Source organism: Argopecten irradians, chromosome 2 (assembly GCF_041381155.1).
Source record: "Argopecten irradians isolate NY chromosome 2, Ai_NY, whole genome shotgun sequence".
NCBI classification, from domain to species: Eukaryota; Metazoa; Mollusca; class Bivalvia; order Pectinida; family Pectinidae; genus Argopecten; species Argopecten irradians.
In genome coordinates, this window is record NC_091135.1 from 56836890 (window position 1) to 56852280 (window position 15391).

Consider the following 15391-nt stretch of genomic DNA (forward strand, 5'->3'; position numbering starts at 1 on the left):
AATCATGACCCAAACAAGAGGCCCATAGGCCTAAACGATCATCTGATTATTGACAAAATAAAGCACAGTCAAAGTACAGAGTAGTGCAAAATAACTTTGCATCAAGCAAATACTAGTATATTGAAAATGTTCACCTTTTCTTCAACAAACAATTAAAGCCTTGTATACCAGAAATTCTCCAATAGTTGTATGTTTCTGCTATATTTGACAGCAATAACCTTGAATGAAGGTTAAGGTAATTTGTTTGTCTATTATGAGTACCCTGGGTCTTCTGATATTTAAGAAGTCGTTTTAATGAAACATTTACGAACGTCACACAATGACTATAGGTCATTCTGATACTTCGCTTCAGATGACCTAGTTGCAATATCGAGCTCAAAAGACTTATAGGCAGATAATGGTGTTGTCTTTAGAGCATCAATTGGTGCCTATTACTGCTAGTGGAGTAACGAAATGAGCGTGCAAACGATTAATAAAACTTGGTAGCCCTTCATCCCAGCTGGAAGCCCTTTTTTCCAGCATGCCTTCTGATATTTTAGAAGTCGTTTGAATTAAACGTTAACGGACTGCGCACACTAACTATAGATCGTCATGATCCTTCGGTTCAGATGACCTAAAAAGCGGTAGTAAAAATGTGTAAACAACACATACATACACTTTACCATATAAAACTAGTAAATTGTATTTTCGTATATTTTTTATGTTGATAAATATAAACAATACTTACATTTAACAGCTTCCCTTTAACTGTTTATATATATATATATATATATTCCTGAAGAGCCATCATGAAATGGCGAAAGTACTAGAGGAAGGTCATTGAGTTTTTCCGTAATCTAGTGATTAACTTTACACTTTACAATGGAAGTTGTCTTAATCGGTTTTGCTGATAAAATCATCGATGTCTAACACAACTCTCAAGAAACAAAAATGATAGCGTTGATCGACTGATAATCTTATCAGCAAATTCAAAAGCAATCTGTAACTATTCAGGACTTCTACCGTTAAGGCACGAACAAGCCAGAAAGTTTAAAAATTTTGTTCAGCAAAAACCTTTATCACGTTAATCCTGATAATATATTGTTAACGTCAATCCTGGTCATATCCTTACAGTATTTAACATGGTTTCTACTTTCTAAGCTAAAAATGGTCACCACAGTGTACATAACTGGTACAGCTTTTGTATGGAAGAAGTCACATACAATCAAAGAATTAATCTGCAAGATAAAATTCTTACGAAACTGTAACATATTTAGCTTGTTGGAGGAAAATTAGTCAACATTTGTTATTTGCTATGGTGTTTAAATGCAGTATGACAGAGAAACATTAGACCAGTTCCTCGTTCGATGGAGACGGGGTTTATGATAGAGACACTACTGCTGTTCCGTCTTTCTGACTTGTCTGTGGTGTTAGTAAGGCTGTTTCTCCTTTCACTGCCTCGTCAGTAATGCTAGGATATAGTACTCCAGTGTGGTTCTGTGAAACACGTGATGGTGTGATTAAAATGCTCACCGTTTTCTGGTATAATGAAGCATTCGGTAACGATTATTTACTGATGTTGATTTGTTGTACCAGGTTTCAGTAGATTAATGAATTCCCTAACCCAACCTTTCTGCTTCTCTGATAAGTGTTCGCGCAGACGATCCTCTGGTAGTTGGTCTGGAGGTATCTGGATAAAAGGCAATATTCTAGCAATGTCAGGAACATTACATCTTTCATCCGACACGGCCAATAGTTTCGGTTTCGCTTTCTCTGAGTTCGTTTGGACAGCACAGTTGGCATATTTCTGGTCTTCATCACTCAGGTCTGCACTGTCGTGGGTCATGATGATTACACACGGTGTCCTCTGAATCCTGGAAGTCATGGATGACACAGTCATCTCATTCCCCAGGAAGTCATCAGTATTAAATGTGTACCGTAACCCTGTATGACTTGCTATTACAGTTCCGAGAGTTTCGGCCAAACTGCAAGGCATGTCTTCTGAACAAGAGTGTAGTATTAGGATTTGCTTCTCTCCTTCATCATCTTCACTTGAACCATCGTAAGCCCTTTCGAACATGCCATATACTTGAAAGGCGCGTCTGAAGTGTTGATATGCCAGCTGCACGTTATTCGTTGAATATGCGTGAAATGCACCATTAATGTACACATCAAAGATCATACTTCTAGGAAGACTTGCATGAACGGTTGTACACTCCCATGAAGTTAAAAGAGTGACGCATTCTTCGAACTTTTCGTCTTTTAATTGGCATTCCAACATGTTCTTGCAGTCATTCGGCTCCATTTTGTCATTGCCCGTTGAGAGCAACTTTTGGTATATAGTGATAGCATCTTTATGATCTCCCATAAGCATGTGTAGGACTGCCAGTTGTTTTGGCTTCTCATCGCGTTCATCACTAAACAGTTCTTTGAGTGTCGGATAGGCATTCCATGCCTCTTTGAACAGTGGATGATTTGCTACTATTGTTGACTGAAGTTGGACAGCATATGAAAGATATGCTTGGCCATCTTTGTGGTATTTCGCCTGTTCATCCGGAGATGTTTCAGTCGCTTTACTCAATTCTAGAAGACAAAGTCCAAGCTGTTCATAGACAATTGTCAGCAGCATTTTATTAGGAAGACGTTTTCTGTTGGAAATGATTTGTTTGAAAACTTCTATAGCATTGTCAGGTTGTCCTAACATTCGATATAATATACCCTTGTCATACTGCATGTTCAATGCAGAAGAATTTAGTTCTTCTGCTTTGTCAATTAGTTTTACAGCATTGATAAGCAACTCGTTTCCGGGGTGAGTGGAGACCTTTAATGGCGACTTCATCATTGCACGTAGGTTGTGTTTCTTTCTTTCCCTTTCATTGTGTGCTTCATGCCGACAATCCTGTACTAGTCGCCTCTTTTCGATTTTGCCTTCGGTGTTTTCTACCTTCCTCTTTAATGTTAGGGCAAGGTGATGGTACGCATGGCACGTTGGTCTGATTTCAAGTGATTGTCGAAGGAGATTTTCGGACTCATCTAGTTTATTTCCGTATCGCGCATACTGGCCACAGACCTGCAGTACAAATGGATCTCTTGGGGAAATTTCTAATGCCTTTGAAAAACAATCAATTTTTCCAATATGCTTTATTTCAGATGGTAATGTTTTCTTATTGCAGTAGTAACGTGTCCGAAGTATGTACAATGCTCTTCCAAGCTCTGCATAAGCTGTCGCACATAAAACAGTATTTTCTGATTTCGTGGCAGTTAGTAGCCTCTTCGCGGCTTCCATTGCTACCTCCTCGTGTTTGTCGTCTGCCTTTGTATGGAATTGATTTGTTCGTCGGAGCAAAGTCAACCCCAGTCCGAAATGCCAGGTGTACTCTTTGGGACAAACCTTTACAAGCTTGTTGTACAGTTCTATCGCCTGTTGGTGGTACCAAGGTCCTGACCGTGAATACGCGTATGCTAAATCAGCCTCTGCGTGGCATTTTCTCATTTCAAAGTCGTCTCTCTGTTCTAATTCTTTAAGTCTGGTTATAATGACGTCCACATCAGAAATATCCCCATGTTCCAGTAGAATTCGGGCTTTATTTGCGTTCGCAATGATATTATCAGGATCCATCACTAGAGATTCGTTCAGAAGCTCAATTGATTTCTTGTGATTTTTCAATAAACAATACAGATATGATAGAAAGTTTCTTATTTGTAAGTTTTCCTCAGCAGGTTTGGTAGTGTTCTCTCTGTCATCATTTAACTTTTTTATCAGACTTTCAACTCTGTCCTTTGATAAGTTGCTGGTATCAAATTCGAAAGTTGACGGAAATCGCTCCAAATCTTGTTTCAGTGTATCCTTTTTCAATAGAGCCATGATTCCCCAGATGATTTCCAGTTAGCTCTACAAAAACAAACGATGGGATGTAACTCTAAGAGTCCAAATAGAGAAAACAAATACATATATACAGAAAGATAATAGCGGTTAGTGGGTCCTACAAAACTTACGATGACCATGTGGTCCGGGATATAATCGTAAGCTAATCAAGTGTACAGTTGTACACTGTACATCAACTACACTGTACATCAACTACACTGCACATCAGCAAAATAAAATATAATTTTCTTGAAGTTTAAATGGTCTGTGTTAATTACTTTTGGGTTGAAAATCATCAAAAACTTTTTGACAATTTTTATGAGGCTTAAGCCTACTTTTGGTATTTTGTAACTTATATGCTTGGTTGCATATCGCCTTAAAAATTAAGGCGTAGTAAATATATGATAAATGAAATATCTACAAAGGTTTGTATCAATCACAAATGGCATATCTCAGTAACTACAGGTAAACCGTGGGGGACAACGACAATAATACAATATTTCTTGTCCGAACTTACTGATGATGTAATATCAAACACACAGTTGGTAAGGAAAAAGTACTTCTCAGAATTTTCATCAAAATAAACATTTTAGTCGACATAGAGATTGTTATAAATGTAATAAACACTTATATCCTGACGAGAGCCTTACCACCACTTTATCATTCAGCCAGCCCAGAGAGACTTACCACCACGTTATCACTCAGCCAGCCCAGAGAGACTTACCACCACGTTATCATTCAGCCAGCCCAGAGAGACTCACCACCACGTTATCATTCAGCCAGCCCAGAGAGACGTACCACCACGTTATCATTCAGCCAGCCCAGAGAGATTTACCACCACGTTATCATTCAGCCATTCCAGAGAGACTTACCACCACGTTATCATTCAGCCAGCCCAGAGAGATTTACCACCACATTATCATTCAGCCAGCCCAGAGAGATTTACCACCACGTTATCATTCAGCCAGCCCAGAGAGATTTACCACCACGTTATCATTCAGCCAGCCCAGAGAGATTTACCACCACGTTATCATTCAGCCAGCCCAGAGAGACTTACCACCACGTTATCATTCAGTCAGCCCAGAGAGATTTACCACCACGTTTTCATTCAGCCAGCCCAGAGAGATTTACCACCACGTTATCATTCAGCCAGCCCAGAGAGACGTACCACCACGTTATCATTCAGCCAGCCCAGAGAGATTTACCACCACGTTATCATTCAGCCATTCCAGAGAGACTTACCACCACGTTATCATTCAGCCAGCCCAGAGAGATTTACCACCACGTTATCATTCAGCCAGCCCAGAGAGACTTACCACCACGTTATCATTCAGCCAGCCCAGAGAGATTTACCACCACGTTATCATTCAGCCAGCCCAGAGAGATTTACCACCACGTTATCATTCAGCCAGCCCAGAGAGACTTACCACCACGTTATCATTCAGCCAGCCCAGAGAGTTTACCACCACGTTATCATTCAGCCAGCCCAGAGAGACTTACCACCACGTTATCATTCAGCCAGCCCAGAGAGATTTACCACCACGTTATCATTCAGCCAGCCCAGAGAGATTTACCACCACGTTATCATTCAGCCAGCCCAGAGAGACTTACCACCACGTTATCAGTCAGCCAGCCCAGAGAGACTTACCTCCACGTTATCATTCAGCCAGCCCAGAGAGATTTACCACCACGTTATCATTCAGCCAGCCCAGAAAGATTTACCACCACGTTATCATTCAGCCAGCCAGAGAGACTTACCACCACGTTATCATTCAGCCAGCCCAGAGAGACTTACCACCACGTTATCATTCAGCCAGCCCAGAGAGATTTACCACCACGTTATCATTCAGCCAGCCCAGAGAGACTTACCACCACGTTATCATTCAGCCAGCCCAGAGAGACTTACCACCACGTTATCATTCAGCCAGCCCAGAGAGACTTACCACCACGTTATCATTCAGCCAGCCTAGAGAGACTTACCACCACGTTATCATTCAGCCAGCCCAGAGAGACTTACCACCACGTTATCATTCAGCCAGCCCAGAGAGATTTACCACCACGTTATCATTCAGCCAGCCCAGAGAGATTTACCACCACGTTATCATTCAGCCAGCCCAGAGAGATTTACCACCACGTTATCATTCAGCCAGCCCAGAGAGATTTACCACCACGTTATCATTCAGCCAGCCCAGAGAGACTTTACCACCACGTTATCATTCAGCCAGCCCAGAGAGACTTACCACCACGTTATCATTCAGCCAGCCCAGAGAGACTTACCACCACGTTATCATTCAGCCAGCCCAGAGAGACTTACCACCACGTTATCATTCAGCCAGCCCAGAGAGACTTACCACCACGTTATCATTCAGCCAGCCCAGAGAGACTTACCACCACGTTATCATTCAGCCAGCCCAGAGAGACTTACCACCACGTTATCATTCAGCCAGCCCAGAGAGACTTACCACCACGTTATCATTCAGCCAGCCCAGAGAGACTTACCACCACGTTATCATTCAGCCAGCCCAGAGAGACTTACCACCACGTTATCATTCAGCCAGCCCAGAGAGACTTACCACCACGTTATCATTCAGCCAGCCCAGAGAGACTTACCACCACGTTATCATTCAGCCAGCCCAGAGAGATTTACCACCACGTTATCATTCAGCCAGCCCAGAGAGACTTACCACCACGTTATCATTCAGCCAGCCCAGAGAGACTTACCACCACGTTATCATTCAGCCAGCCCAGAGAGACTTACCACCACGTTATCATTCAGCCAGCCCAGAGAGACTTACCACCACGTTATCATTCAGCCAGCCCAGAGAGACTTACCACCACGTTATCATTCAGCCAGCCCAGAGAGATTTACCACCACGTTATCATTCAGCCAGCCCAGAGAGACTTACCACCACGTTATCATTCAGCCAGCCCAGAGAGACTTACCACCACGTTATCATTCAGCCAGCCCAGAGAGATTTACCACCACGTTATCATTCAGCCAGCCCAGAGAGACTTACCACCACGTTATCATTCAGCCAGCCCAGAGAGACTTACCACCACGTTATCATTCAGCCAGCCCAGAGAGACTTACCACCACGTTATCATTCAGCCAACCCAGAGAGACTTACCACCACGTTATCATTCAGCCAGCCCAGAGAGACTTACCACCACGTTATCATTCAGCCAGCCCAGAGAGACTTACCACCACGTTATCATTCAGCCAGCCCAGAGAGATTTACCACCACGTTATCATTCAGCCAGCCCAGAGAGACTTACCACCACGTTATCATTCAGCCAGCCCAGAGAGACTTACCACCACGTTATCATTCAGCCACCCAGAGAGTTTACCACCACGTTATCATTCAGCCAGCCCAGAGAGATTTACCACCACGTTATCATTCAGCCAGCCCAGAGAGACTTACCACCACGTTATCATTCAGCCAGCCCAGAGAGACTTACCACCACGTTATCATTCAGCCAGCCCAGAGAGATTTACCACCACGTTATCATTCAGCCAGCCCAGAGAGACTTACCACCACGTTATCATTCAGCCAGCCCAGAGAGACTTACCACCACGTTATCATTCAGCCAGCCCAGAGAGACTTACCACCACGTTATCATTCAGCCAGCCCAGAGAGATTTACCACCACGTTATCATTCAGCCAGCCCAGAGAGACTAACCACCACGTTAACATTCAACCAGCCCAGAGAAACTTACCCACCACGTTATCATTCAGCCAGCCCAGAGAGACTTACCACCACGTTATCATTCAGCCAGCCCAGAGAGACTTACCACCACGTTATCAGTCAGCCAGCCCAGAGAGACTTACCTCCACGTTATCATTCAGCCAGCCCAGAGAGACTTACCACCACGTTATCATTCAGCCAGCCCAGAGAGACTTACCACCACGTTATCATTCAGCCAGCCCAGAGAGATTTACCACCACGTTACTTATCATTCAGCCAGCCCAGAGAGACTTACCACCACGTTATCATTCAGCCAGCCCAGAGAGACTTACCACCACGTTATCATTCAGCCAGCCCAGAGAGACTTACCACCACGTTATCATTCAGCCAGCCCAGAGAGACTTACCACCACGTTATCATTCAGCCAGCCCAGAGAGACTTACCACCACGTTATCATTCAGCCAGCCCAGAGAGACTTACCACCACGTTATCATTCAGCCAGCCCAGAGAGACTTACCACCACGTTATCATTCAGCCAGCCCAGAGAGACTTACCACCACGTTATCAATTCAGCCAGCCCAGAGAGACACGTTTCACTTACCACCACGTTATCATTCAGCCAGCCCAGAGAGACTTACCACCACGTTATCATTCAGCCAGCCCAGAGAGACTTACCACCACGTTATCATTCAGCCAGCCCAGAGAGACTTACCACCACGTTATCATTCAGCCAGCCCAGAGAGACTTACCACCACGTTATCATTCAGCCAGCCCAGAGAGACTTACCACCACGTTATCATTTCAGCCAGAGAGATTACCACCACGTTATCATTCAGCCAGCCCAGAGAGACTTACCACCACGTTATCATTCAGCCAGCCCAGAGAGACTTACCACCACGTTATCATTCAGCCAGCCCAGAGAGACTTACCACCACGTTATCATTCAGCCAGCCCAGAGAGACTTACCACCACGTTATCAGTCACCCAGCCTAGAGAGACTTACCTCCACGTTATCATTCAGCCAGCCCAGAGAGACTTACCACCACGTTATCATTCAGCAAGCCCAGAGAGATTTACCACCACGTTATCATTCAGCCAGCCCAGAGAGACTTACTACCAGGTTATCATTCAGCCAGCCCAGAAAGACTTACCACCACGTTATCATTCAGCCAACCCAGAGAGATTTACTACCACGTTATCATTCAGCCAGCCCAGAGAGATTTACCACCACGTTATCATTCAGCCAGCCCAGAGAGACTTACCACCACGTTATCATTCAGCCAGCCCAGAGAGACTTACCACCACGTTATCATTCAGCCAGCCCAGAGAGACTACTACCACCACGTTATCATTCAGCCAGCCCAGAGAGATTTACCACCACGTTATCATTCAGCCAGCCCAGAGAGACTTACCTCCACGTTATCATTCAGCCAGCCCAGAGAGACTTACCACCACGTTATCATTCAGCCAGCCCAGAGAGATTTACCACCACGTTATCATTCAGCCAGCCCAGAGAGACTTACCACCACGTTATCATTCAGCCAGCCCAGAAAGACTTACCACCACGTTATCATTCAGCCAACCCAGAGAGATTTACCACCACGTTATCATTCAGCCAGCCCAGAGAGATTTACCACCACGTTATCATTCAGCCAGCCCAGAGAGACTTACCACCACGTTATCATTCAGCCAGCCCAGAGAGACTTACCACCACGTTATCATTCAGCCAGCCCAGAGAGATTTACCACCACGTTATCATTCAGCCAGCCCAGAGAGACTAACCACCACGTTATCATTCAGCCAGCCCAGAGAGACTTACCACCACGTTATCATTCAGCCAGCCCAGAGAGACTTACCACCACGTTATCATTCAGCCAGCCCAGAGAGACTTACCACCACGTCATTAGTCAGCCAGCCCAGAGAGACTTACTTCCACGTTATCATTCAGCCAGCCCAGAGAGACTTGCCACCACGTTATCATTCAGCCAGCCCAGAGAGACTTACCACCACGTCATCAGTCAGCCAGCCCAGAGAGACTTACCTCCACGTTATCATTCAGCCAGCCCAGAGAGACTTACCACCACGTTATCATTCAGCCAGCCCAGAAAGATTTACCACCACGTTATCATTCAGCCAGCCCAGAGAGACTTACCACCACGTTATCATTCAGCCAGCCCAGAGAGACTTACCACCACGTTATCATTCAGCCAGCCCAGAGAGACTTACCACCACGTTATCATTCAGCCAGCCCAGAGAGACTTACCACCACGTTATCATTCAGCCAGCCCAGAGAGACTTACCACCACGTTATCATTCAGCCAGCCCAGAGAGACTTACCACCACGTTATCATTCAGCCAGCCCAGAGAGATTACCACCACGTTATCATTCAGCCAGCCCAGAGAGACTTACTACCAGGTTATCATTCAGCCAGCCCAGAAAGATTTACCACCACGTTATCATTCAGCCAGCCCAGAGAGAGACTTACCACCACGTTATCATTCAGCCAGCCCAGAGAGACTTACCACCACGTTATCATTCAGCCAGCCCAGAGAGACTTACCACCACGTTATCATTCAGCCAGCCCAGAGAGATTTACCACCACGTTATCATTCAGCCAGCCCAGAGAGACTTACCACCACGTTATCATTCAGCCAGCCCAGAGAGACTTACCACCACGTTATCATTCAGCCAGCCCAGAGAGATTTACCACCACGTTATCATTCAGCCAACCCAGAGAGACTTACCACCACGTTATCAGTCAGCCAGCCCAGAGAGACTTACCTCCACGTTATCATTCAGCCAGCCCAGAGAGACTTACCACCACGTTATCATTCAGCCAGCCCAGAGAGATTTACCACCACGTTATCATTCAGCCAGCCCAGAGAGACTTACCACCACGTTATCATTCAGCCAGCCCAGAAAGACTTACCACCACGTCATCATTCAGCCAACCCAGAGAGACTTACCACCACGTTATCATTCAGCCAGCCCAGAGAGACTTACCACCACGTTATCATTCAGCCAGCCCAGAGAGACTTACCACCACGTTATCATTCAGCCAGCCCAGAGAGACCGACCACCACGTTATCATTCAACCAGCCCAGAGAGACTAACCACCACGTTATCATTCAGTCAGCCCAGAGAGATTTACCACCACGTTTTCATTCAGCCAGCCCAGAGAGATTTACCACCACGTTATCATTCAGCCAGCCCAGAGACTTACCACCACGTCATTAGTCAGCCAGCCCAGAGAGACTTACTTCCACGTTATCATTCAGCCAGCCCAGAGAGACTTGCCACCACGTTATCATTCAGCCAGCCCAGAGAGACTTACCACCACGTTATCATTCAGCCAGCCCAGAGAGACTTACCACCACGTTATCATTCAGCCAGCCCAGAGAGACTTACCACCACGTTATCATTCAGCCAGCCCAGAGAGATTTACCACCACGTTATCATTCAGCCAGCCAGAGAGACTTACCACCACGTTATCATCCAGCCAGCCCAGAGAGACTTACCACCACGTTATCATTCAGCCAGCCCAGAGAGACTTACCACCACGTTATCATTCAGCCAGCCCAGAGAGATTTACCACCACGTTATCATTCAGCCAGCCCAGAGAGACTAACCACCACGTTAACATTCAACCAGCCCAGAGAAACTTACCACCACGTTATCATTCAGCCAGCCCAGAGAGACTTACCACCACGTTATCATTCAGCCAACCCAGAGAGACTTACCACCACGTTATCAGTCAGCCAGCCCAGAGAGACTTACCTCCACGTTATCATTCAGCCAGCCCAGAGAGACTTACCACCACGTTATCATTCAGCCAGCCCAGAGAGATTTACCACCACGTTATCATTCAGCCAGCCCAGAGAGACTTACCACCACGTTATCATTCAGCCAGCCCAGAGAGATTTACCACCACGTTATCATTCAGCCAGCCCAGAGAGACTTACCACCACGTTATCATTCAGCCAGCCCAGAGAGACTTACCTCCACGTTATCATTCAGCCAGCCCAGAGAGACTTTACCACCACGTTATCATTCAGCAAGCCCAGAGAGATTTACAACCACGTTATCATTCAGCCAGCCCAGAGAGACTTACTACCAGGTTATCATTCAGCCAGCCCAGAAAGACTTCCCACCACGTTATCATTCAGCCAACCCAGAGAGATTTACCACCACGTTATCATTCAGCCAGCCCAGAGAGATTTACCACCACGTTATCATTCAGCCAGCCCAGAGAGACTTACCACCACGTTATCATTCAGCCAGCCCAGAGAGACTTACCACCACGTTATCATTCAGCCAGCCCAGAGAGACCGACCACCCAGTTATCATTCAGCCAGCCCAGAGAGATTTACCACCACGTTATCATTCAGCCAGCCCAGAGAGACTTACCACCACGTTATCATTCAGCCAGCCCAGAGAGACTTACCACCACGTTATCATTCAGCCAGCCCAGAGAGACATACCACCACGTTATCATTCAGCACCACCACCACGTTATCATCAGCCAGAGAGAGACTTACCACCACGTTATCATTCAGCCAGCCAGGAGAGACTTACCACCACTTATCATCACCAGCAGAGAGACTTACCACCACGTTATCATTCAGCCAGCCCAGAGAGACTTACCACCACAGTCAGCCAGCCAGACTTACCACCACGTCAGCCAGCCCAGAGAGACTTACCTCCACGTTATCATTCAGCCAGCCCAGAGAGACTTACCACCACGTTATCATTCAGCCAGCCCAGAGAGACTTACCACCACGTTATCATTCAGCCAGCCCAGAGAGATTTACCACCACGTTATCATTCAGCCAGCCCAGAGAGACTTACCACCACGTTATCATTCAGCCAGCCCAGAGAGACTTACCACCACGTTATCATTCAGCCAGCCCAGAGAGACTTACCACCACGTTATCATTCAGCCAGCCCAGAGAGACTTACCACCACGTTATCATCCAGCCAGCCCAGAGAGACTTACCACCACGTTATCATTCAGCCAGCCCAGAGAGACTTACCACCATGTTATCATTCAGCCAGCCCAGAGAGATTTACCACCACGTTATCAGTCAGCCAGCCCAGAGAGACTTACCACCACGTTATCAGTCAGCCAACCCAGAGAGACTTACCACCACGTTATCATTCAGCCAGCCTAGAGAGACTTACCACCACGTTATCATTCAGCCAGCCCAGAGAGAGACTTTCCACCACGTTATCATTCAGCCAGCCCAGAGAGACTTACCACCACGTTATCATTCAGCCAGCCCAGAGAGATTTACCACCACGTTATCATTCAGCCAGCCCAGAGAGACTTACCACCACGTTATCATTCAGCCAGCCCAGAAAGACTTACCACCACGTCATCATTCAGCCAACCCAGAGAGTTTACCACCACGTTATCATTCAGCCAGCCCAGAGAGATTTACCACCACGTTATCATTCAGCCAGCCCAGAGAGACCTACCACCACGTTATCATTCAGCCAGCCAGAGAGACTTACCACCACGTTATCATTCAGCCAGCCCAGAGAGAGACCGACCACCACGTTATCATTCAACCAGCCCAGAGAGACTAACCACCACGTTATCATTCAGCCAGCCCAGAGAGACTAACCACCACGTTATCATTCAGCCAGCCCAGAGAGACTTACCACCACGTTATCATTCAGCCAGCCCAGAGAGACTTACCACCACGTCATTAGTCAGCCAGCCCAGAGAGACTTACTTCCATGTTATCATTCAGCCAGCCCAGAGAGACTTGCCACCACGTTATCATTCAGCCAGCCCAGAGAGACTTACCACCACGTTATCATTCAGCCAGCCCAGAGAGACTTACCACCACGTTATCATTCAGCCAGCCCAAAGAGATTTTTCAGCCAGCCCAAAGAGATTTACCACCACGTTATCATTCAGCCAGCCCAGAGAGATTTACCACCACGTTATCATTCAGCCAGCCCAGAGAGACTTACCACCACGTTATCATTCAGCCAGCCCAGAGAGACTTACCACCACGTTATCATTCAGCCAGCCCAGAGAGACATACCACCACGTTATCATTCAGCCAGCCCAGAGAGAGACTTACCACCACGTTATCATTCAGCCAGCCCAGAGAGAGACTTACCACCACGTTATCAGTCAGCCAGCCCAGAGAGACTTACCACCACGTTATCATTCAGCCAGCCCAGAGAGACTTACCACTACGTTATCATTCAGCCAGCCCAGAGGGATTTACCACCACGTTTTCATTCAGCCAGCCCAGAGAGATTTACCACCACGTTATCATTCGGTCAGCCCAGAGAGATTTACCACCACGTTATCATTCAGCCAGCCAAACCTTAATGGTTTGTCTATTGGATATAGTATAACTTTACTGATTTGCCGAAACATATTTCGAAATATTCCGTTTTGCTTTATGCCTCCTTACATACAAGTGTAGATATATATAGGTGTATTCTTTCTTGTTTTGTTAAGAACTCTATGAGATCATTCACAAGTATTATCTATACATTTTATCATTATAAGTCCGGTGCCAAATTTCCGTGTGTAGCACTCAATCAGTGAACAGCTGTACGTGTCGGTATTTTTATTTATTTTTAGGTCACCTGTCCGTCGTGCGTTAACATTTCCTTGTGAAAGCGAAATATAAAGTGAGCTTTATGAAACTTTATATGTAGACTAACATTGGAAAGATCTCGCACGAGTTCGAAAATCAGCTTGATTCGACTCTAAATTAATTACTAAATTATTGAACCTTGTAAATACGATAAAGTTAGTTGATATGCACCAAGCTTAATGGAACTTTGTAGACCTATTAGATCTATGTTCTATTTCGTGAACAAAAGACATCAGTTGGCTTGCAAATGACATAAATAATTTGTATCAAATATCAGGTGATCGTTAAGGCCCATGGCCCTCTTGTTATTATTTATATTCTAAATTGATTTTGATTACACCTAAAAAGACAGGACACATACAAATATCACATGTATATGTACAAAAGAATATTCTCGATGTACATAATTTTCATAAAATATAGTTTTACAAAAATCAATCAATATGTTGAAAACAATGTCATCCTGTTAATAAGATTTTGATACGCATATTAACATTGTTGATAAAGCGGTAAACACAGGCATATCCCCAATATACCTGTACATAGAACTGAAGGACTATACATTGTCTCCGACTGCACATCACCCATATACCTGTACATAGAACTGAAGGACTATACATTGTTTCCGAATGCACATCACCCATATACCGGTACATAGAACTGAAGGACTATACGGCCATTGTTTCCGACTGCACATCACCCATATACCGGTACATAGAACTGAAGGACTATGCATTGTCTCCGACTGCACATCACCCATATAACTGTACATAGAACTGAAGGACTATACATTGTCACCGACTGCACATCACCCATATACCTGTAAATAGAACTGAAGGACTATACATTGTTTTAGACTGCACATCACCCATATACCTGTACATAGAATTAAAGGACTGTGCTTTCAAATCTTTCAAAGTTTTGGGAAAAGTCCCATAATAAGTGTTGAAATATATTCGATGATATTATGATTTTTTTATCTACGACACTGCTACATCGCCCATTATGTAATGTTTCTCCTTTCTATACACATTCGTTAGTTTCTGATAACATGATGTGCCAGAAACAGGTCTTTTGTACAATAATTTATCTATGTACAAGGCGATTATAGAGCTTTGCAGCAACTGCCGCTCAGCATGACTTAGTAGTAATACAAAAAATGTAGTAATACCTGAATACAGCTGTTGCAGTTAGTGTTGCTGCTCAATTATCGTCGTCATCAGCCATATCCAT

The 15391-nt window shown here is 45.2% G+C and overlaps 1 protein-coding gene across 1 annotated transcript; it reads right to left on the reverse strand.

Moving 5' to 3' along the window:
- Positions 1-105: 105 nt before the first annotated feature.
- LOC138316026 (uncharacterized) lies at positions 106-13976 on the reverse strand. Its single transcript, XM_069257498.1, has 2 exons — positions 13741-13976; positions 106-3871 (listed from the first exon to the last, which is right to left on the reverse strand). The coding sequence occupies exon 2, from the start codon at positions 3842-3844 to the stop codon at positions 1550-1552; it is 2295 nt and encodes a 764-aa protein (XP_069113599.1). The 5' UTR covers positions 3845-3871; positions 13741-13976; the 3' UTR covers positions 106-1549.
- Positions 13977-15391: the final 1415 nt, after the last annotated feature.